At 40.4% G+C, this 25,469-nt stretch overlaps 1 protein-coding gene across 1 annotated transcript in view; it reads left to right on the forward strand.

Annotated features, from left to right (window-relative positions):
• plcb4a (phospholipase C, beta 4a) overlaps window positions 1–25,469 on the forward strand; it is an 83,102-nt gene that overhangs the window by 9,706 nt on the left and 47,927 nt on the right. The window contains exons 8-15 of the mRNA XM_063007994.1: window positions 1,576–1,676; window positions 3,074–3,131; window positions 17,241–17,349; window positions 17,623–17,833; window positions 21,503–21,596; window positions 21,678–21,757; window positions 23,978–24,062; window positions 24,173–24,263. Of these exons, the coding sequence (XP_062864064.1) occupies window positions 1,576–1,676; window positions 3,074–3,131; window positions 17,241–17,349; window positions 17,623–17,833; window positions 21,503–21,596; window positions 21,678–21,757; window positions 23,978–24,062; window positions 24,173–24,263 (829 nt within the window). The remainder of the gene's footprint in view (window positions 1–1,575; window positions 1,677–3,073; window positions 3,132–17,240; window positions 17,350–17,622; window positions 17,834–21,502; window positions 21,597–21,677; window positions 21,758–23,977; window positions 24,063–24,172; window positions 24,264–25,469) is intronic.

Raw genomic sequence — 25,469 nt, forward strand, 5'->3', positions numbered from 1 at the left:
GTCTCTGGATAGTGCAAACACTTTTTCTGAAATGATAAATGCCTGTTATTAAGTCTGGCAGGTGGATGTCAAAAATCGTGGTGTCAGTTTGATGGACAAAGAATAATGAGCTGGGGCTGGTTTTCATGGTTTAGGTTGAGCTCCTTAGTTTCAGTGAGGAAAAATGTTAATGCTGCAGCATATTCTGTCATTGTAGAGAATGCTGCATGCAAAAAAAGAGAAAAGTAATATTATATTATATTATATATTTTAACTTAATTAATTTAATATAATATTATATATTATATATTTTTAACTATTTTAACATGCTCTTAACAGTAAAATATTATTGTTTTTATATATTGAAAGATTAACTCTCAATCATACAAATCACTGTCATTATATTATAATTGTGTTTTTATTACATGATGTACTATCATACAACATTATATATAGCATGGTGGAACAACAACACTGTCAGGCACTTGGATTGTCAGTTTCATGTACTTATTTAATGAGTGCAGTCGTGTTAGCGCTATTTATAAAAAAAAAATTTATTTATAAAAGAGCTGACAAGGAATTAAGAGGCCATGTCCACAATTTTTTTAATCTAAGTAGCTAAATGTTTTTTCAACCAAAAAAAGTTCCTTTATGTCATTTGATTACACAAAAAAGCAGTGCAAACGTGTCTCTTATACGTGTACACTGATCAGCCATAACATTACAACCACCTCCTTGCTTCTACACTCACTGTCCATATTATCAGCTCCACTTACCATATAGAAGCACTTTGTAGTTCTACAATTACTGACTGTAGTTCATCTATTTATCTGCATGCGTTGTTAGCACCCTTTCATGCTGTTCTTCAATGGTCAGGACACCCACAGGACCACCACAGAGCAGGTGTTATTTGGGTGATGGATCATTCTCAGCACTGCAGTGACACTGACATGGTGGTGGTGTGTTAGTGTGTGTTTTGCTGGTATGAGTGGATCAGACACAGCAGCGCTGATGGAGTTTTTAAACACCTCACTGTCACTGCTGGACTGAGAATAGTCCACCAATCAAAAATATCCAGCCAACAGCGCCCCATGGGCAGCGTCCTGTGACCACTAGAAGTTGTTCTAGAAGATGACCAACTCAAACAGCAGCAATAGATGAGCGATCGTCTCTGAATTTACATCTACAAGGTGGACCAACTAGCTATGAGTGTCTAATAGAGTGGACAGTGAGTGGACAGGGTATTTAAAACTCCATCAGCGCTGCTGTGTTTGATCCACTCATACCAGCACAACACACACTAACACACCACCACCATGTCAGTGTCACTGCAGTGCTGAGAATGATCCACCACCCAAATAATACCTGCTCTGTAGTGGTCCTGTGGGGCTCCTGACCATTGAAGAACAGGGTGAAAGCAGGCTAAAAGATATGTAGAGAAACAAATGAACTACAGTCAGTAATTGTAGAACTACAAAGTGCTTCTATATGGTAAGTGGAGCTGATAAAATGGACAGTGAGTGTAGAAACCAGCAGGTGGTTTTAATGTTATGGCTGATCGGTGTATTTTTGTTCATATTCTCTTGCTATTCCCAGAATGATGAAATTGAGCCTGAAGATTTTACCTTTGACAAGTTTTACTCTCTTACTCAGAAGATTTGCCCCAGGACTGACATTGAGCTGCTTTTTAAGAAAATGTGAGTGATCAATATGAATGTTTATTTAAAATGAATGTTTGTCTATTGACTTGAACTGCAAACAAAGTGGTTTAATATTTTTGCTCCGTATAGAGTTGGCATCTTGGTTTGTGTTTTATTCACCTAATATCTAATACACATACAGTGGTACCTTGAAACTCAACGTCAATTGGTTCTGGGAGTGGCGTTGAGTTTAAAAGACGTGAAGTTTTATGTATTTTAATGCCTGTTATTGGGTTCCATGGTCCTGTGGAACTGCATATATTTAGGGTTAATGTAAAATAATGGGGTTGTTTTTGACACTTATACACTGATAATAACACAAATATAATATAAAAAAAACCTGAAATACAATTAAAAACAGTTAAAAATCAGTATAAAAATACAACCTGCTCTTTACCTTTACTTTTTTATTGTTTTCTTATGCTTCTTAATTAGTGGAGAGATCTTATAAGCAGTAATAATTAAGAGAGGTTTAGTGTTTCTATGTCGTTCTACATTAAGTTACCTTTTTTAAAATGATGAGCGTTTTAGACTCTCTCGGAAAAGCTGATTCTTACAATTTCTCAGAACCCCAAGCTATAACACAAGTTTAAAAGTGAAGCAGGAGAAAAATACAGCTAAACACAGATACATGCGGATGCTTTCAGAGTGGATTTGACGGTTATTCCACACAAATGCAGATTCGTCTCATGTTCGCATGACGTTTTACCGCACCGCTCAAGCTGAGCGCTGAGCAAAGCAGCAGTCGCACACACGTTTGTTGAGTACATATTTCTCGACGAAGGGCATTGATTTTTAAAGATTCTGAGTTTAGGGGGCTTTGAGTTACAAGGTACCACTGTACATGAATGTGATTCATTGCAAACCCCCCCCCCCCCCAATCTAGTCATGCCCAATTACCCTGATTGCATCCTCTATACTGATTCGACCCTTCACCGCCGACTGAGGACGCCTCTCAACTGACATACGCCCCCTCCGGCACGTACAGTCAGTACAGAGTGCATTTTTCACCTGCACGAGTCGAGTTCATACACTTGACGGGCACTGTGTATGGAGGGCCTCACCCCCATCAGCATTATTCCTCAGCCCTGTGCAGGCGCCATCAGTCAGCCAGCAGGGGCCGCAGTCGCACCAGTTATGAGGACCTATGATCCGACTTTCTTACCCTCTAACCCTGAACAACAGCCAATCGTAGTTCACCGCTGCGCCAAATGAACGGCTTTTAAACTTTTAAACTCTTTAAAACAAGACAGTTTTTAATGAACTGATTTTTTTCCCTCTTTTACTGTTTTTACATTATGTAAATAGGTTGGCTAAAGTTACCATAACATGTTTTATTTTTGTTCAGATTGTTTGTTCTACTGTGTAATTCATTGTATCTGATTTCTTTTCAGCTGTGGGGATAAAAATGATTATTTAAACATAGAGCAGTTAGTCAGCTTTTTAAATGAAGTAAGAAGCTTTTACTTATTATCTACTGTTCCACCTTGCCTTCCTGATTTCTAACCTTCTTTTCCAGCTTTGTTTCTTGTTTTGACAATGCTGTTGCTTACATCACAAGTTTACCCTGTCAGCACTAATTAACAATTATTTTTGCTCATTTTTTAAATGACCTTAATGGTCAGTGATCTGTTAATAGTTTTAAAATGCTTATTGCAAATAATATGTGCATTTTTTAATGTATTATTTATGTATTTGACGGCACAAGACGGCATGGAAAAAGCAAATAATAAAAAAACACAGAGTTTCTTACATTTACTTTGACTTTTATTTAATTGCAGACAGGATGAACCTGAGATATTTCATGTTTTCAAGAGAGGCTTTATTGTCATTTCAGCTATATACGAGTACATATTGAAACGAACCACGTTCTTCCAGGACCAGGGTGCAACATAGAACAAAAGTGCAAGACAGTACAGTACACAGCGCAGATAAACAACAGTACAATAAATACAAAAAAGGCTTAAAATAAATACAAAAAGACATTTCTAATCTAAAGAGTACTTAAGGAAGACGAGACTAGAGACAAGTGTTGGTCAGTACATGGTAGAAAAAGGTAGAAAAAACATTCTGATATGCAGATGTAATGTTTTAAGTATTATTTTGGCATATAACATTTCAGTTTAGAATTAGAATAATTTTATAATGTCCAGATGTGCAGGTATTGTACAGAATAAGTTATGTGTGTCAAGTCAAGTCAGACTCATTTATATAGCGCTTTTTACAATGAACCTTGTCTAAAATCAACTTTACAGAATCCAGGACCAACAGACCAAAACCCCTGCTCAACTTAATTTCATTTATTAATAAACATCCATTCCTGCATTTCAGGCCTGCAACACATTCCAAAAAAAGTTGGGACAGTAAAGCATTTACCACTTTGTAATGTAGCTTTTCACCAGACTTAAAAGATGTTTTGGCAACGAGGATACCAAGTGATTTAGTGTTTCAGCTTTTATTTTGTCCCATTCTTCCTGCAAACACATCTTAAGATGTACGGGGTTGTCGCTGTCGCATTTTTCCTTTCAAAATTCTCTATTGGGGACAGGTCAGGACTGCAGGCAGGCCAGTCCAGTACTCGTACCATCTTCTTCCGCAGCCATGCCTTTGTAATGTGTGCAGCATGTGGTTTTGCATTGTCTTGTTAAAAAATGCTGGACGTCTCTGGACAAGATGACGTCTTGAAGGCAGCACATATTGCTCTAAGATCTCAATGTACTTTTCTGCATTATTGCTGCCATCACAGACGTGTAAACGACCCCATACCATGACAGACCCTGGCTTTTGGACTTGTTGCTGATAAGTCTGGATGGATTTTTTCCGTCTTTGGTCCGGAGCACATGGCGTCCATTTTTTCCAAAAAAAAAGACCTGGAATGCTGATTCATCTGACCATTCATCCTAGATGCCTCAGAGCCCAGAGAAGTCGACGTCACTTCTGGACATGGTTAACATAAGGCCTTTTTTTTTTTTTTTTTGCACAGTAAAGTTTTAAGTAGCATTTGTGCATGTAACTCTGTATTGTAGTGCTTGACAAAGGTTTGCCAAAGTAATCCCTCACCCATGTGGTTATATCAGCTATTGATGAGTGGCGGTTCTTGATGCAGTGCCGTCTGAGGGATCGAAGATCACCGGCGTTCAGCTTAAGCTTGCGCCCTTGGCCTTTACGCACTAAAATTCCTCCTGATTCCTTGAATCGTTTAATGATATTATGCACTGTACAGGGAGAAATATACAAATCCCTTCCAATTTTTTTTAAGGTTCATTGTTTGTAAACATTGCTCATCAAAGGCTCAGCCTTTCCTGGATGCTGCTTTTTAACCAAACCATGATTACAATCACCTGTTGACATCACCTGTTTAAAATCACATAATTATTTAGTTTTTGTCACCTCATTACTAGCCCTAAATTGCCCCCGTTCCAACGTTTTTTTGGAATGTGTTGCAGGCCTGAAATGCAGGAATGGATGTTTATTAATAAATGAAATGAAGTTGAGCAGATAAAACATGAAATATCTCAGGTTCATCATACATATATGTGTCTATATATATATATATATATATATATTAGGGCTGTCGAAGTTAACGCGATAATAACGCATTAACGCGATTTCAATTTAACGCGATTAAAAATAATAGTGCCGTTAACGCAAATTCTAGTTAATGTTGAGACTTGACTGGTAGAACTACAACGCTCGGTTACATTATGTTAACATTGTGTTAAAACAAACGTTTTAATGTCGGACTTGCCACCGTTTTTCATTTGCGGTTTGTTAATGTAGCACATGTGAACGGGTCTCACGTCGAATAATGGCCACACCACGACAGGACAGTCGGTCTTCAATGTTTATTGCTGAACACAATACATGGGCAGAGTTAGCACATGCACACACGCACGTAGACACACCCTCTCTTTCCCTCTCCCATTCAGCATTCACCATGAGACTGTGTAAATAAAATGTAAATACTTTGTACCGTAAATAAAATGATCGGCCGTGTACTTTTTTAAGATTAACTGACTAGGTAGAAACTTTCTTTTTTGCTTCGCTACACGAAATCATCACACAAATAACCAAAACTGAAGTTAATATAATCACATAAGGTAGCTATTTATCACAATGGCCAACAATGAATTATTATTTATAGAACTGAAAAAGAGGTTCAGGTGATCAGAAATGTGGCGCCGGCGAGCAGGAAGGCGAGCGTCGGGGCCTCGAGTGAGCTGCCCTTGGCAGATCTCTCAGTGGTTTAGGACGTACACTCATTCACACACACATACATTCATACAACAGACAAACATATAAGCTACCTATCCAGCTCTCACCGCAGCCACCCAGTCTCCCACACTGGGATACACGCTGACGGTAAGCCTGGATACCACGGCTCCTCCCACTGACGCTACATAGCCCCCTCCCTAAAGGTCAACCGTCCCGGTGACCTACTCACCAGCGACCACTGGGTGGCTCAATGTCCGGACCTCACCCCATTACACTGCCGAGCCGCTGTTTCAACACCCCTGCTGCACCTGGCTTTCCATGCCCTCGCAACAACCCCGGGGCCAGCGCACTCAGACAGATCGGGCATATTGGCCCACCGAACCACCAAAGCCACCCAGACATCACAATCCCACTTCTGACACCAATGTGGCGCCGGCGAGCAGGTCACCGGGACGGTTGACCTTTAGGGAGGGGGCTATGTAGCGTCAGTGGGAGGAGCCGTGGTATCCAGGCTTACCGTCAGCGTGTATCCCAGTGTGGGAGACTGGGTGGCTGCGGTGAGAGCTGGATAGGTAGCTTATATGTTTGTCTGTTGTAAGAATGTTTTAGTGTATGAATGAATGAACTGCCAAGGGCCCGACAAAAAAAAAAAAAAAAAAAAAAAAAAAAAAAAAAAAAAAAAAAAAAAAAAAAAAAAAAAAAAAAAAAAAAAAAAAAAAAAAAAAAAAAAAAAAAAAAAAAATACTCCCCCCTGAACTTCTCAAAGCTTGGACCATAGGATACAACCTTGAAAGGTCGTCATTCATCTCTAACGTAATACTACCATGCAACACGCGTTACCCAACTGTTAGGGAAAGAGGCCAAATAGAGCTGATCAGGCTCACAGATGCCCTCTTGCTACAGGGGTGCCTTATACACCACCTAAATATTTATGAATGACTGTACCTCAATTCATCATTAAGACAACGGGGTCCACTTTCACTTTTTCAAATTTCGACAGTATTCCTTATGAAAGTAAAGCTCTAGCAAAATTACAAACTGAACTACGAGTGTGAGCAGTTTTCTGTGTCATATTTTGTATTAACCTGTTTACTGGTCTCACAACTCTGCCTACTCTGGTTGTAACTTCAGCTGTAGTTTTACAGGGGATAATGCTAACCTCCCTTGAATCCTTGTCACTATCAGCGTTCACAGAGCCAATGTCTCTCTGGCTTTTGTCCCCAGAATGTGAACTACTCACATCACAGGTTTTCTCGTTTGTTTTTATGTCATTAGAGCTGTCGACTAACTGAGGTTCGACTACAGTTGGTTCTGCCTCCAGTTCAGAAACTTTATCTAGTGCATCCGATTCTTGGACCGAATTCTGAGTCTCTGGCTGTGCTTTAGAAGTGACTGTCTCAGTCACCCAACAGGCAGTACGGTGGGCTCTAAATGATTCAGAGTCTCCCACCATCTCATCTTCCTGAAGTTCATCGCTGTCCTTGTGACTTGATTCGGAAGAATCATTGAAAGCTGATTCAAGTTCATCTTCGGGCTCAACGGGAAAAAAACTAGCTTGCAACAGTAAATTCCTATGTACCACTTTCTCTTGACCTGTCACTGTGTTCTGGATCTTGTAGGTATGACATTTGGGGTCTGCACGGATTACAACATAGGGGGTGGACTCCCATTTGTCAGCTAATTTCCTACGCCCACGCTCTCCTTTGTTGGCTAACAGCACTCTGTCACCCTCTTCAATGCCACAACCCTTGACTCTCTTGTTGTACAGGTCCGCTTGACGCTGCTGACTGGCATGAGCATTGACTTGAGCCAGGTTCATAGCCTCCTTGAGATCATCCTTCATTCTCTTTACATATTTGTCATAGTCTGTGATGTCGCCATCCCTTTCAATATTGCTGAACATTACGTCTACTGGCAGCCTTGGGACTCTTCCGTACATCAAGTAAAAAGGTGCATACCCCGTGGACTCGTGGGCTGTGCAGTTGTAGGCGAAGGTTAATGTTTGTAACATCTGAGGCCATTTTTGTTTAGATCTTGGTGGTAATGATCTGATCATGTTTCCCAAGGTACGATTGAACCTTTCTATCTGGCCGTTTCCCATGGGATGATAGGCTGTTGTTCTCGACTTCTTTATTCCAGCAATCTGCAACAGTTCCTGAATCAACTGGCTCTCGAAGTTCGCACCTTGGTCCGAATGGATTCTTTCTGGGAACCCATAGATGCAGAAATATCTGTCCCACAGTAGACGAGCAACTTGTTTCGCGGACTGATCGTGACAAGGGAAAGCGTGTGACATTTTTGTGAAATGGTCAGTCACAGTTAACACATCCACACTTCTGCCGTTGGAGTCCTCTGCAGCCCAGAAGTCAATGCAAACCATTTCCAAGGGGCTTGTTGTTTTAATGCTCTCAAGCGGTGCCCTTCCTTCTGGCTCAGGTGTCTTGCTTACTACACAGCGTTTGCAGCACTTGACGTATTCACGGACATCATGCTCCATTCCAGTCCAGAAAAACCGTTGTCTTGTCAGGTTTAATGTTCTGCCTTGACCCTGATGTCCAGCATCGTCATGAACACCCTGGAGCACAAGCTTGACTTGAGTGGCTGGTACCACATACTGATGGCGTTTCCTCTTGGTCAAAGGATCCTTGCTTACTCTGTAAAGAATACCATCCAGAACTTTTAACTTTTCCCATTGCTTCAATGTCTTGAGCACTGCAAAAGTTTCCTTAGTTCGCTCTCTCCGGGATGGTCTGGTCCCTCGCCCTACATAAGAGAAGACATGAGAGAGAGTAGCATCATCTTGTTGCTTCTCCTGAAGATCTTTGAGGGTAAAGACAGGCAGGGCAGTTTGACCTGGTGGCAGAAGCTGATTCACGTTTTGCACGAGCCACGAGGCAGTCCTCTCCCTGGTCACGTTATCCCACTCAGCCTGACCCTTTAGGATAGCAGACACCTCCTCACAAGTTAGAGTGCGTTGCAGTGGGCTTTTGGATTCGAAATCAACAGCTTGGGCATTAGCACTGAGCCGGAAAGTATCTTGAATCGCATTCTCTGCGATTTGGTTCGATTCTTCAAGCAGGGCTCCATATGATTCTGACACCAGCCTCTGACTGACAGGACTGCGAATGAAAGGTTGTCGGCTGAGGGCGTCAGCGACTACATTTTTGCTACCGGGGATGTACTGTATACTGAAGTTATAGGGAGCTAGCTTGGCTACCCATCTCTGCTCACAAGCATCTAATTTCGGCTTAGTCAGAATATAAGTCAACGGATTGTTATCCGTCCAGACTGTAAAATTGCTTCCTTTCAGCCAATGGCTGAATTTATCGCAAACAGCCCATTTCAAAGCCAGAAATTCTAAGCGATGTGCAGGGTAATTGCACTGGGCACGGGTGAGAGCCTTACTTGCGAAGGCGATGGGACGTGCTTTACTCTCACCCTCAGCAACTTGGGACAATACAGCGCCGAGCCCATCCAATGATGCATCTGTAGACAGTATAAACGGATGACTAAAATTAGGATGAGCAAGAGCAACAGTTTCTAGCAGACCTGTTTTCAGTTGCTGGAACGAATTGTTGTGTTCTTCTGTCCAATCACTGGGGCTAAGTTTCCTGAATGCAGCAGCACTCCGTGTATGGCCCTTTTTTCCTTTTGGAGCAGCAGTCAATGCAAAAAGCGGCTTGGCAATTCTCGAACAGTTTGCTATAAAGCGCTGGTAATACATAATCATGCCCAAGAATGATTTAATCTTCTTTTGAGATGGAGTAACTCCATCATCTAACATAAGGTCTGCCTGAGTCATACTGGTAACGACCTTGACCTTATCTGGATCTGTCTCCACTCCATTTGCGTTGACCACATGACCCAGGAACCTCACACTCCGCCTCAGGAAGTGACATTTTTTAGGAGCCAGCTTCAACCCATGTTCGTGCAGTCTACTGAAGACCATCTCAAGCCTTTTAAAGGCCTCTTTTTCATCAGGTGCAAAGACCAATAAATCGTCTAAATAACAAAGCAGAGTCAGGAAGTTCTGATCACCAAATATGTTCATCATGAGACGCATGAAGCTGGCCGGACTACTGCATAGCCCCTGCGGAAGACGGTTAAATTCTAGTAGGCCGTTTGGTGTTGTAAAGGCTGTGAATTTCCTGTCTTCTTCTGCCACCTCAATGTTGAAGAACCCCGATGTAAGGTCCATAGTGCTGAACAGAGCATTTCCTCCCAGTGCGGCCAAGCAGTCAGCCTGATGGGGTAATGGATGTGCATCTTTCACAGTACGTGCATTTAACCAGCGATAGTCTACACAGACACGCAAATCTCCATTCTTTTTCCACACTAGCACGAGAGGGGATGCCCATTCACTGCAGGATTTGCGAATAATCTCTCGCTCCTCCATCTCTGACAGTACTTGTCTTAACTTCTGATAATGGCCTGGTGGGACGCGCCGAAATGGAAGTCTAAAGGGACGAGCATCTGACAGGTGGATGCGGTGAACAAAATCTTTGGCCCTCCCACAGTCCAGCTTGTGTCTGGAGAACACATCCTCATGCTTCAGAATTAGCTGAAACAACTGTTCCTTCCAGTAGGGAGACACTTCACATGATTCAAGATCCAAATCACCTAACCCAAACTTCTCTAATCTGTCCTGGAGACTGGGGACAGAGACATCACTCGCTGTGGTTGTACGCACCGTCTGGTTATGTGCCTTCACATTGTTCTCTGGTTGTAGCTCATGACTTGCATCAAGATCTTCCAGGGCTACACATGGATATACATCGGCTATTTTAGTGTTTCTCTTTAGCATCACAGAGCGATCACATGGGTTTAAAATCCGCACTGGGACCCATCTATCACCACTCATGGAAGTTACAACTCTCCCAACGATTATATCTTTTTTGTGAGTCGAAGATTTAGGAGTCTCAACCAGTATGGTGCTTCCTGCAGAGACAGGGGCATTTGCGGGTAGTTTTCCCCACACAAGATGCTCATGCTTTGGGAGCAGTGTGACTGCTTGGACTAACTTGACAGTGCCTATCACATCAGGGATTGTGTCACCTTTCCACCTGGTTACACCGGACAGCATGTTCAAAAACAGCTCTATGTCCAACTCATTGGCAGCTTCTGGCATATTCATGACACGCCAATATACGGGGCTTTGTTTGAGTTGACCAATGATATACTTTATGACATTTGTACCAAGAATGAGCTGGTCTTTCTGTCCAGGGACAACCAACGTGGGTACACTGACAGTATAGCCGTAAACTTTCATCTTCAGCTGGTATATGCACTTGGGCTGGACTTTAACACCTCCGCAACCAACAAGTGTAATATCTGTGGGTGTTTCTCCAAGCTCTGGAACCACTGTCGCTTTCAACAACTCCTGTTCGGCTTCCTCACTCATGGTACATGCCATGGAACCGCTATCTAACAAGGCTTGTAAGAGCACTTTGTCATTCACTAACACATCAGCGTAAAACAAACTGTCTGCCTTTTCTATGTTCATTACGTTTTGGAACACAATTGTTTTGTTGCTTGCATTGGACTTGTATTCTTCTTCAAACACTGATATCATGTCTTCAAGGTTGAGGGTTTGAACATTTTTACTCACACTGTCCCCTCCAGAATGTGAGCACATCAGTTTCCCTGATCCAGGCCACTGTTTGGTTGGGTGACAGGTATGATGGGCTTGGTGCATTCCCGCTTTTGGTGTCCAACTTCTAGACAGGACAAACATCGCCTGTCTTTCATGCAATGTGAATGAGTTGAATGTGAATTGTCACCACAAACACGACAAGGGGAGGAACGTACCCACGGTGCTGCTTGGGGCTTGCCTACTGTGGTGATGGGCTGGCTGGTACGCTCTAAAACTCTCTCCAGCATGCTAAGTACACGCTCCAGAGTTCCAGAATCTGCCGTAGTGTCATTTGGTTTAGCAGGACGACTTGGGTTACATGTTACTGAATTTACAGCTAAACACTCGACATGGTCAGTATCTGATGAATTTTGTGTGACTGCTGTTGCTACTTTTAATGCACAGGCTGTGCTAGGCAGACTTGACATTTTTCTAGAGTGACTCTCTCTTTGATGATCATCAATCGCTTCTTGAATTTCCATAACTGACCATTTGCTGATGGGCTTGCACCTGAATACACTGCGCAGCTCAGGGTCAGGACAATTCCTGATGAACATCACTGCAACTTCTGAGTTCATATTGTCCATCTTGCTCCCCCGTCTTTTCAAATGGCTGTCAGCAGTCTCGGCTGCGACATTTAGGCGGACCCAGTAGTCTACAGGGCTCTCTTTTGGACTGGGCTTTGTGGCATAGAAGTCAGCCAGTGGTAAACATGTCTCAGGGCTCTCGCTAAAATAGCGTCTCAAAACATCATAAATTGTCTCAGCTCTGATATTTGCATTAGAGGTATAGCTATTTCTCAGCCCTACCTTTACAATGCTTTTGGCTCTGCCTAAGAGGTGATTCAAAACCTCATCTACCTGTTGGGCATCTGTGTAGTCCCTCTTATGTAAGTACACTTCCATCATCTCTACCCATTCTTGTACATTGTACTTGTCAGTCCCATCCCCACGGAATATGGGTGGTTCTCTAGCATCTGACTTAACAACTACATTAAGTCTGGATAAGTCAAGAGTGGTGTTAGAAGAGTCAACTCTAGGTTCTGGTTTGTTTTGAATCACGGGACTCTGCATAGATAACAACCTATTGACTATGGTGTCACCTATTTGACTACCTAGTTCACCAACCAGCTCAAGTAATTGCTGAGTATTGTTTTCAACACTAGCAGAAGGGGTAGAAGACATAGGCCTAGCAGGGCCATTATTAACAGTACATTCCAGATCAGGTAAGTCACCATAATTTAGCACTCTGGTATTTTTAGCTCTTTCAGTTATACTAGTTAGGCCTCTGCCTCTTCCTATAATTGGTGTACACATATCAAAACCCCTCCTCTCATTAGATGCCATGTTATAAATTTGGTGTACTCTGCACTAATGACGTTAGATAGTAAAACAATAATGAAAATAAAAACAGTACAGAAAATAAATGTGTAGTATATTTGTGTAACTAACAGTCTCTACTGACTTCAAGAGAGAAAAAATAATAATAAAAAAATAACTGGGTGGATCCACTAGCCTCCAACTTGACCTCTGGTGTTGCACTGCTTCACCCACGGCGATCGGCGGCGGCTGATCGGGAGGATCCGGGTCACGGCACCAGTTTTATGTAGCACATGTGAACGGGTCTCACGTCGAATAATGGCCACACCACGACAGGACAGTCGGTCTTCAATGTTTATTGCTGAACACAATACATGGGCAGAGTTAGCACATGCACACACGCACGTAGACACACCCTCTCTTTCCCTCTCCCATTCAGCATTCACCATGAGACTGTGTAAATAAAATGTAAATACTTTGTACCGTAAATAAAATGATCGGCCGTGTACTTTTTTAAGATTAACTGACTAGGTAGAAACTTTCTTTTTTGCTTCGCTACACGAAATCATCACACAAATAACCAAAACTGAAGTTAATATAATCACATAAGGTAGCTATTTATCACAATGGCCAACAATGAATTATTATTTATAGAACTGAACCTCTTTTTAACAGTTTAAAACAGTTAAAACAGTTAATACACTGGTAAAACGTACCTGAACACAATACAATACATGGGCAGAGTTAGCACATGCACACACGCACGTAGACACACCCTCTCTTTCCCTCTCCTGCACAAAGTGGAAACTCATTAGCATAAATGCTGGGTTTAAAAATGCCATCTAAGCTGTAACTTTAGCGAAAACAGCGATACAGCTTCACTCTGATGTTATAACATCCTTACTTGGCAAATTACTACAGGTTATAGAGCTTTAATACTCTAAAAGAGGGATATTTACAAGAGAGAGAGTGAATCGCATCTTACCCATTCAGCATTCACCATGAGACTGTGAAATGCCCGGGAAAACACGGAGCTTTCAGGCGTGGTGTCGCGCTAACTAGTGCCCCACGTGAAACAGGAAAAGGGGGAACCCAAAAAAAAATAAACCTTTACAATTAAATGAATTAAGAACGCACTTTTTTTTCCGTATAAAGCTTTGAGGGAGTTCATTACATAACCCAACATTTTTCTTCACATATAAAGAAATGAAATAAAAATTATATAAAAAAATATTAAAGTGCAAAAATATCACGGCTACATTAACATAATGTAACCGAGCGTTGTAGTGATGCACTTATAAAGAAATAAATACACGCTATACTCACAAGTTGTCGGGAGCAGAACACTTTTATTAACTTATTCTGTTAAGGTACCAAATACCGGAAAGCTGAGTCAAGCACGTTAGTCCATGCACTATGGAAGCCCCAAAGGGTCAAAACACACTCACTTCGTGTAGAAACGGCCATCAAACCATTGTCACAATACAACCACAGAAAAGTCTGTTACAATAACTACGCCTTATCCCACCTAAAGCACCGCTGATCTACAATGTTTGCTGATGGAGAAATTCTAAACTACAATCTGACATTTACTGCCTAGTATGTGAGTGAATAAAACTCCCTTACAGTTTTCTCTTGTCCCAGCAGTTTTTAACATCAGTACATTTAGCATAAAATGTGTTCACCATTTTAATTGTAACATTTCACATAAAAATCCTTGTTTTCTATAACATTTACACAGATTTTTTTTTATGCGCTTAATCGCGATTAACTATATGAAATTCTGAGATTAATCGCGATTAAAAATTTTAATCGTTTGACAGCCCTAATATATATATATAAATATATATATATATATGTGTGTGTGTCTCTCTCTCTCTCTCTCTCTCTCTCTCTCTCTCTCTCTCTCTCTCTCTCTCTCTCTCTCTCTCTCTCTCTCTCTCTCTATATATATATATATATATATATATATATATATATATATATATATATATATATACAGTGTATCACAAAAGTGAGTACACCCCTCACATTTCTGCAGATATTTAAGTATATCTTTTCATGGGACAACACTGACAAAATGACACTTTGACACAATGAAAAGTAGTCTGTGTGCAGCTTATATAACAGTGTAAATTTATTCTTCCCTCAAAATAACTCAATATACAGCCATTAATGTCTAAACCACCGGCAACAAAAGTGAGTACACCCCTAAGAGACTACACCCCTAAATGTCCAAATTGAGCACTGCTTGTCATTTTCCCTCCAAAATGTCATGTGACTCGTTAGTGTTACTAGGTCTCAGGTGTGCATAGGGAGCAGGTGTGTTCAATTTAGTAGTACAGCTCTCACACTCTCTCATACTGGTCACTGAAAGTTCCAACATGGCACCTCATGGCAAAGAACTCTCCGAGGATCTTAAAAGACGAATTGTTGCGCTACATGAAGATGGCCAAGGCTACAAGAAGATTGCCAACACCCTGAAACTGAGCTGCAGCACAGTGGCCAAGATCATCCAGCGTTTTAAAAGAGCAGGGTCCACTCAGAACAGACCTCGCGTTGGTCGTCCAAAGAAGCTGAGTGCACGTGCTCAGCGTCACATCCAACTGCTGTCTTTGAAAGATAGGCGCAGGAGTGCTGTCAGCATTGCTGCAGAGATTGAAAAGGTGGGGGGTCAGCCTGTCAGTGCTCAGACCATACGCCGCACACTACATCAAATTGGTCTGCATGGCTGTCACCCCAGAAGGAAGCCTCTTCTGAAGTCTCTACACAAGAAAGCCCGCAAACAGTTTGCTGAAGACATGTCAACAAAGGACATGGATTACTGGAACCATGTCCTATGGTCTGATGAGACCAAGATTAATTTGTTTGGTTCAGATGGTCTCAAGCATGTGTGGCGGCAATCAGGTGAGGAGTACAAAGATAAGTGTGTCATGCCTACAGTCAAGCATGGTGGTGGGAATACCATGGTCTGGGGCTGCATGAGTGCAGCAGGTGTTGGGGAGTTACATTTCATTGAGGGACACATGAACTCCAATATGTACTGTGAAATACTGAAGCAGAGCATGATCCCCTCCCTCCGGAAACTGGGTCGCAGGGCAGTGTTCCAGCATGATAATGACCCCAAACTCACCTCTAAGACGACCACTGCTTTATTGAAGAGGCTGAGGGTAAAGGTGATGGACTGGCCAAGCATGTCTCCAGACCTAAACCCAATAGAACATCTTTGGGGCATCCTCAAGCGGAAGGTGGAGGAGCGCAAAGTCTCGAATATCCGCCAGCTCCGTGATGTCGTCATGGAGGAGTGGAAAAGCATTCCAGTGGCAACCTGTGAAGCTCTGGTAAACTCCATGCCCAGGAGAGTTAAGGCAGTTCTGGGAAATAATGGTGGCCACACAAAATATTGACACTTCAGGAACTTTCACTGAGGGGTGTACTCACTTTTGTTGCCGGTGGTTTAGACATTAATGGCTGTATATTGAGTTATTTTGAGGGAAGAATAAATGTACACTGTTATATAAGCTGCACACAGACTACTTTTCATTGTGTCAAAGTGTTTGTCAGTGTTGTCCCATGAAAAGATATACTTAAATATCTGCAGAAATGTGAGGGGTGTACTCACTTTTGTGATACACTGTATATATATATATATATATGTGTGTGTGTGTCTCTCTCTCTCTCTCTCTCTCTCTCTCTCTCTCTCTCTCTCTCTCTCTCTCTCTCTCTCTATATATATATATATATGTGTGTGTGTGTGTCTCTCTCTCTCTCTCTCTCTATATATATATATATATATATATATATATATATATATATGTGTGTGTGTGTCTCTCTCTCTCTCTCTCTCTCTCTCTCTCTCTCTCTCTCTCTCTCTATATATATATATATATATGTGTGTGTGTGTGTCTCTCTCTCTCTCTCTCTCTCTCTATATATATATATATATATATGTGTGTGTGTGTGTGTCTCTCTCTCTCTCTCTATATATATATATATATATATATATATATATATATATACTGTATATGAACGCTACAAATGTTGAATATTTACAGTTTACATAGTAACATAGTTACGTGTCCATGTTGGCCAGCAGGGGGCGTATTTCTGTAAACTGTACTTCAATAGCATTTTTGCTGGGTTATTGTCTGGAGTCAGATGGTGTAATTTTTTTAATTACTATTTTTTTTATTTGCATTTTAGTCTCTTAAATTTAAAACATGTCAAAATATTTAATGCAGAACTGTAATGTGTTTTTATTGTAATTTGAACTAATCCCAGGAATGTGCTTATAGTCATTAATATTTTGCATTACTAAACAAATCTAAAATTAACTAAAGTTTATCAAGATTCTCTGTAGAAGCTCATGTAGAAAACCTTGTTATTTTCACACAGAACCAACGCGACCCTCGTCTTAATGAGATTCTCTTCCCGTTTTATGACTCCAGACGTGCCCGGCAAATCATAGACACCTACGAGACTGATGAGAAACTGAAAAAAAGGGGTAAAGAATATTAAAATCTATCATACTGTAAGCCTCTACATGTTTTTTTCCCAGCTTCTTGGTTAATTTTGATTTTAATATAAACTCATCACTGATTATTATATTACTTAATTAAAACATTGATAAAACAGAGCAAACATTTTTTCTTTTTGAAGATTAGTACTTAATAAATCATGGCCCGTTGTTGATCTTTCATGTCCTCAGCTCGTCCAGAGCGTGTATGGATCTTAATAAAGCTTTCCTGTACTCTTAAACTAACCTTCTGTTTTTCAGGTGTAATGTCGTGTGATGGGTTCTGTGGGTACTTGATGTCTGATGAGAACGCTCCAGTGTTCCTAGATCGACTGGAGCTCTATCAAGAGATGGACCAACCACTGGCGCATTACTTTATCAGCTCCTCCCACAATACTTACCTGACAGGCAGGCAGTTTGGAGGGAAGTCCTCGGTGGAGATGTACCGGCAGGTTCTGCTCTCTGGCTGCAGGTACATTTTATCATCTGATTCAAAATATTGGCTTGTTCATTTTTCTTAGTGTAGTGGTAATTATGAAAACACACCAGCCATTTTATTAGAAACACCTGTACACCTGTACCTGCTCATTTATGTTATCAGGGCAGTGGTAGCTCAGTGGTTACTGGTACTGGACTAGTAATCTGAAGGTTACCGGTTCAACCCTTACCACTGCCAACTGACCACTGTTGGGCCCCTGAGCAAGGCCCTTAACCCGCATTTGCATAAATTGTATTTAGTCATTATTAGTTGCAATCTGAAGATTGTTGCTTATCATGTGCTTTCCTTCATTGTTACAGTTTATAATGACTGCGGGCGGCACAGTGGCTAGGTGGGTAGTACTGTCGCCTCACAGTAAGATTCCCAGTTGAAACGGTTTGGGTGCTTTCTGTGTGGAGCTCTGGTTTTCTCCCACAGTCCAAAGACATGCAAGTCAGGTGAATTGGAGATACAAAATTGTCCATGAGTGTGTTTGACATTAAAGACTGGAACTGATGAATCTTGTGTTACCAGTAACTACCTGTTCTGTCCTGAATGTAAAAAGTGTGTAAAACATGACATTAAAATACTAATAAATAAATATAATTACGGCTTTTAGCATGATGATGCACAATGTCCAAGCACAAGTCATTATAAACTGTTTTATGAACATGACAATCAGTTCAGTGTACTTTAATGGCCTCCCCAGTCACCAAATCTAAATCCAATAGTGCACCTTTGGGAGGGGGTACAAAAGGAGATTAGTTATAGTGCTATGAAAAAAAAAATTTCACCCCATTCCCAATTTCTTCACTTTTGCCATATTTGTAGCACTTGCACGAGTCAGACTTCTTTTAGTATCAGACAAATATAACCCGAATAACACAAAATCATTTTATTTTTAACGACAATTTTATTTATTTATTAAGGAATTGCCCCCTTAGCTAATAAATCAACTAGTTAACAAAATTCAGTTTTGTTTTGACAATTATGTTGAATCTCACTAGTCACACACAGACACGATTACGGCCAGACGTGTTCAATCTAAACATCAATTCAATAGAACCTATCTGGCAATGTAAAGCAGGCTAGAAGGTCTCAAATCAGCACATTATGTTGTTCTCTAAAGAGAGGTCACAGTAATGTACCAGTCTGGAAAGGGTTACAAAGGCATTTTGAAGTGGCTCTGGGACTCTAGGGAACCACAGTGAGAGCAATTTTAAAGAAACTGAGAAACATTGGAGTGAACCTTTTCAGAAGTGGCCAGCCTACCACAATTTAACCAATAATGCATCAATGACACATCCAGGAGGTCACAAAAACGTGGTGATAGTGTGATAATCTGTAGCTGCTTTCCTTCTGCAAGATCGACTTGGCAAATTTTTCATAGCACTGTAGTTTTTGTAAGTATTTTATAATTTTATTTATTTTATTATATAAACCTTAGCATTACCAAAAGTATTTATTATTTCATATATTAATTTGAGATTGTATGCAAAATACATTCTTATTGTAACACAAAGGTTAAATAAACAAAGCGTTGTTTGCATAAGTAATAATTAATTCAAACTTGATATAATCACTTTGGCTGCAATTATACTTGCAAGTCTTCTCTGATGTGTCTTCTCTACAATCAGCTTTTCACATCTGGATTGTAATATTCTTACAAGAAGGAAGAGGAAATTCATGTTTGTTGCTCTGTGAGTTTGATAAGAGACTGTTGGTAAACAGCATTTTGTACCACAGCTTTTAGGTTCTAGGTTAAGGTCTGGAATTTGACTTTTTGCCATGTTAACATATTAAGGTACTTACTTTAGTAGAGGTTTGGCAGTAGGTTGATTGCTCTTCTAAAATTGTCTTGTATTAGGCCACATCTACAGTATATTGCCTTTAAAAATGATTAGTTTCCCAGTCACTGCTGATGATAAACCCACAACATGATGCTGCCACCACTATGTTTTACAGTGGGCTGGTTTTCAAAGGGTGGTAAGCAGTGTTAAGTTTGCCCAAATGTAGTATTTGCAGGAAGTCCCAAAATGTACATTTTAGACCAGAGAAAATTTTTCCATGAGTTTGTTGAATATCTGATGTATTTTATCAAACTCCACAATTTTGTGCACATGCTGCATATTTGTTAATGTTTTTTTTTGTCCTTTTGGTTGTCTTGGTTGTCTAAACTAAGTAATCAGCTTTTGTGGCTGGCCTTCACCAGGCATTGTGGTTGTACAGTATTTTCTTTCTAAATATTGGATTTAATCTTGATGTGGTGTTTAAAATTCATTTTTAAACAAAGGCTTAGACTTTATTTATTCCAGAGCTTGATTCCAGATTTATTTTATGTTTTTTTTTTTTTTCATTTTTCCTCCAATTTCTTTCCCCAATTTTCTCCCCTAATGTAGTCGTATCCAATTACCCTGATTGTGTTACGCTTCACCTCTACCGATACAACCCTCCACTGCTGACTGAGGAGGTTCGCAACTGACACACGTCCTTCGACACGTGTGCAGTACCGACTGCATCTTTTCACCTGCACGAGGCGAGTTCATATGCAGATCACGGAGAGCCACACCCTGATCAGCATTATTCCCCAACTCTGCGCAAACTTCATCAATCAGCCAGCAGAGGTCGTAATTGGACCAGTTATGAGGAACCCTGGTCCGACTTGTCCAACCCCTATGTACAACAGCCAATCGTTGTTCATGTAGCCGCCCAGCCCAGCCGGAGGACAGAGCTGAGATTCGATGCGATGTATTCGAGATCCCAGCTCTGGTGTGCTAGCTATTTTACCACTGCGCCACCTGAGCGGCAGTCTTCATTGTGTTGCTGGTTAGGTATGTTCTCAAACTAAACCTGGAGCCTTCCAGGACCAAGTGTATTTAAACTGTGATCATGTGACACATTCTTACAAGAAAATTTACCCAATTCAACTTATTATGTGTCTTTTAATGGCAACTGGTTGCACCAGAAGTAATTCACCAAGAAGGACTCACCAATAGTGGTAAAATGCTATTGCAATGTTTATGGTTTTATTTGAATTGATTGCAAGCAATATTGATGTATCCCTTACTTAAATATTATGGGCTATATTATGTATATTTATGATAAGTAATTCAGTTGAGTATCAGATAGAAAATGTAGAAGTAACACTACAAGTTGTATCCTAGTGGTTAAAGTACCTGGACTAGTAATCAAAAGATTGCTGGTTCAAGCCTCACCACTGCCAGGTTGCCACTGTTGGGCCCTTGATCAAGGCCCTTAACCCTCAGTTGTGTAGACAATATACTGTTACAGTACTGTGAGTCACTTTGGATAAAAGCGTCGGCTAAATGCCAAACATGTAAATGTAAATGTACAGTAGAAGAAGTTGAAGAGGGCAGAACTTATTCAAGGCATGGTAAATCTCTATACACCATTCACGTCATGTATGGATGTAAAGTTTATAGTAAATTTCAAGTAGCTACTTGGTTGTTGATTACTAATCACTCTTTAAATACAAACCCTGTTTCCAGAAAAGCTGGGACGTTTTGTAAAATGCATAAAAAGAATCACACATTCGATCTTGATTAACAAGAAAATGAAGTTGAAAATCTAATTAAGACTAATATAAGTTTATGTAAATGTAATTTGTTGAGGCCTGGATTCAATCAAACACTTTGACTGCAGGTGTGTAGAGCTGGATTGCTGGGATGGAAAAGGAGAAGATCAGGAGCCTATTATCACTCACGGCAAAGCCATGTGCACTGATGTGCTTTTTAAGGTGAATAGCTATTTTAAATACATAACAGGTCTTTCAAGAAAAAAAAAAAACTCGTGATATGAACTTAAGCTTCTTTTCCAGGATGTCATTCAGGCCATCAAAGAGACTGCATTTGTGACGTCTGAGTACCCCATCATTCTTTCGTTTGAGAACCACTGTTCGTATGTATGCTTTGAGTTTTATATTAATATCATAACTGCTTTAGAGCTGAGATATATACTATGTTGGCCAAGAATATGTGGACATCTGACAATAAGCTTGTTGAAATGCCCTTCTAGAAAAGTGGAGGCTATTTTAACTGAAAAGAGGGAGGGGTGCAGCTTCATAATAATGCCCATGGTTTGTTTGTTACCATAGCTAAGCCTCAGCCCTCCTAAAGCACTGCGAATCTAGAAAGTGTACTTTCATCAGTAGCCAGTATGCGCTATTTTTGCATTTTTCCTTTTGTAACCTACACTGTTTGTGAAGATGAGTGTGCAACCAAGCACAAAGAAACCAAAAAAGGTTTGATTCAGGCATGAACACTGCATAGACATTCATATGGAAGCTGACGGAGAAATTTTAACCCTACAATCTGACATTCATATGAAGTCAAGGGCCTCTGCTGGACAACTTTGGAACTTGCTGGGTGAGGCCAAATATCCAAACATAAGAAAATGTGGCACATATTTGACAGCATTTTTGGATCAACCTACTTGAATCAGCCTTTTCCCACATGAAAATAATAGAGTCTAAATATTGGTACACCCTTACTGATGAACACTTGGAAGCCTGCTTGAGAATTGGCATCAGCAGCTATTGTCCAGTCTGCATAAACCTGGCAGACACTATTCATTGCAAATCATCAGAAAAAGGTTAGTGTGATTTTTTTTTTTTTTTTTTTTTCAGTCGATTGCCCTGTAATGCTGAATGTCAATATAGGCAACTGAAGTGCATTTAAAAAAAAAAGCTTCAAAGCTTCTTTGAAAAATGATGAGGTGAACCTTTTTAAAGAGTAGATTGCAATGACTGTCGACTGAAATATTAGATCTCAAGCCACAAAAGTATGGGCACCCCTGTTTTAGAGGTTTTTAGAAGTGTGGGGTAAACTGTGGGGTCAGTTGAGTTCTATTCGTTTATGAAAATCATGTTTTAGCTAGAACAGGTCTGAGATTCCAAAGCAGTACTTTAGAGTGTTTTGAAGGGGTCAGACATTAAATGCCTAAGTTACAGGTACGTTAAGGTTAGGCAAGCCGTAGCCTAGTGGTTAAGGTACTGGACTAGTAACCAGAAGGTCGCTGGTTCAAGCCCTACCATTGCCAGGTTGCTGCTGTTGGGCCCTTGAGCAAGGCCCTTAACCCTTAATTGCTCAGATTGTATACTGTAACTGTACTGTAAGTTGCTTTGGATAAAAGCGTCTGCTAAATGCTGAAAATGTAAATGTACATTAGTCATAAAACATAAAAATTGATTTAATCTCACGGAAAGCAGTGTTAAAAGTTATAGTAGTAACTGTTTATTATGGATAAATGACTTTATCACTGAGGGCAGTGCTTGCAAGTCAAATCTCACTGACAGAAACAGACAGCATTTAACAAGGTTGTATTCAAATGGCCCAGACGTCCATCAAAAAATAACAACAGAACTAATTGTGGGACTGTATATCATAAACACTGGCATTAATGGAAAAATTTAATGGCAGGGCTACCATTTTTAAATCTTTTGTGTAAAAGCAATAGGAAAAAAGTAACTTTTGCTATACTGTAGTTATACCATAGAACTTTTCAGTTGACAATGTGTGCTGCACAAACTGCAGAGTTTTTTTATTCTTTTATTTATTTTTGGATTGTTTGTTTGAACATTTTTCCACAGACCTTTTAGATTTTTCATGACAAAATTTCAATAAGTGTAGCACTAAAATGGCGCAGCGGTATATTCCGCTAGGACACCAACACTGGGATTACTAACTCTCTGAGTTCAGCTCTGCTACCTGACAGCTGGGCGGCCCCCAGCAGACAAAATTGGCCACTGGTCTACTGGGTGGGTCTTCAATGCTGTGTAAGGACTGTGTAAGTAGCCCAATGTGCCTGTACAGAACTTGGAGATCAGTGCACTCTCCATGCCCAAATTCAAAGAAGTATGGGTGAATAAGAGGGTGTTGTTGGACTGCACATGCATCGAAGGGAGAATGTGTCAGGCAAATGTACCCTCCTTGGATGCGACCGGTGTCCCAGCATCGGAAGACTAATTGACTACTCTAAACTGGGAGAAAACTTTTTAATAACCTTTGGATATGTTGTTATATGTTCATATTTATTATTTGTGAGCAAATCATGATTTCCTTTCAATTTAAGCTAATGTTGAAAACAAAAGTCGACATACGGAATCTTTAATGTTTGTAGGAGACATCAGCAGTATAAGTTGGCCAGATATTGTGAGGATATTTTTGGAGATGTGCTCCTCAAGCAGCCTTTAGATGATTTTCCGGTATGATCTTTTCTCTTTTCTTTAATTTTATTCATTGCACATTCATTGATTTGTTTCTTTATTTTATTTCCAGTTTGCTTTGCCATTCTTTTCTAACCTTTTGCTTTCAGATGGAGCCTGGACAACATCTACCTTCACCGAATGACCTTAAAAGGAAAATTCTTATTAAAAATAGAAGATTAAAACCCGAAGTTGAAAAAAGTACGTTTTTTTTTTTCTTTGTTTGTTGGCATGAGTAAACGTGTTAAGAAATGTTAAATTAGTTACTCTGGGCAGTACGGTGGCTCAGTTAGTATTGCCTCACAGCAATAAGCTTCTGGATTTGATTCCCAGGTGGAGCAGTGCAGGTCCTTTCAGTGAGAAGTTCTCCATGTTCTCCTGTTTTTGTGTGTGTGTGTTTCCTCCGGGAGCTCTGGTTTTCTCTTACAGTCCAAAGACATGCAGTCAGGTTTATTGGAAATACAAAATTCCCCGTGGTGATGTTTGACATTGAAATTAAACTGATGAATCTTGTGTAACCTGGAACTACCTTTCCTGTCGTGAATGGAACCAAAGTGTGTAAAACATGACATAAAAATTTTAATAAATAAATAAATCAGTTAAAAATCTACTAGAGCTGAAACGTTAATTTGAATACCATGAAACTAATAGCTGCAAAAAGTTACTTGGCACTAGGCCATGACAGACTTGAGATTTCAATGAAACAGTAAATACCTAAATAATGGTGCAATAACTGGCTATAATAATTGTTTGTCAAAATTCCAACACATGGCAACCCCTTATATGTACAGTAAGGTCACAGTGTACCATACATTGTCCTTATCACAATGTTTAATTAATTATAATGTAACTGTTTTCTGATATTTGACAACCAATAGAGAAACATATACAGTTTACATTCATAAATGCAGGGCACTGGTGGTGCATCATTTTAATGCACTAACCCAATAATGTGGTGACTTGAGTTTGAGTCTCGGCAGCACCGCTAGGCTTCTAAGGTGCTGTACAGACAGACAGTATTCTGCTAGCACACCAGCTAAGAGATTCTGAACTCCTCGGTTTGAAACTCGGCATTGCCACAGGTCGGCTGGGTGCCATCTAGCGGGCATAATTGCCATTGCCTGCAGGGTGGGATGTCCGGACTATGTGGGTGGGGACTCTGATTGGCAGATACAGAGGTGCCTGTGCAGAGTGCATGGGTGGTAAAGGGTTCCGCTAAAGGCTGTTGTGCGTAGGTCAGGGGAGGCGTGAGCTGCAATATACCGACCTTGACTGCAATCAGGGATCAAAGACAAACTCAAACTTAAAGACTACGCTAAAGTGAGAGAAAAATGGGAGAAAATGCATAAATAAAATAGAAAAAAAATTGGATATGTTTAAGGAAGGAAGGAAGGGCTGTTAACGAGA

The sequence above is a fragment of the Trichomycterus rosablanca genome, chromosome 13 (genome assembly GCF_030014385.1).
Source record: "Trichomycterus rosablanca isolate fTriRos1 chromosome 13, fTriRos1.hap1, whole genome shotgun sequence".
In the NCBI taxonomy this organism is placed as follows: domain Eukaryota; kingdom Metazoa; phylum Chordata; class Actinopteri; order Siluriformes; family Trichomycteridae; genus Trichomycterus; species Trichomycterus rosablanca.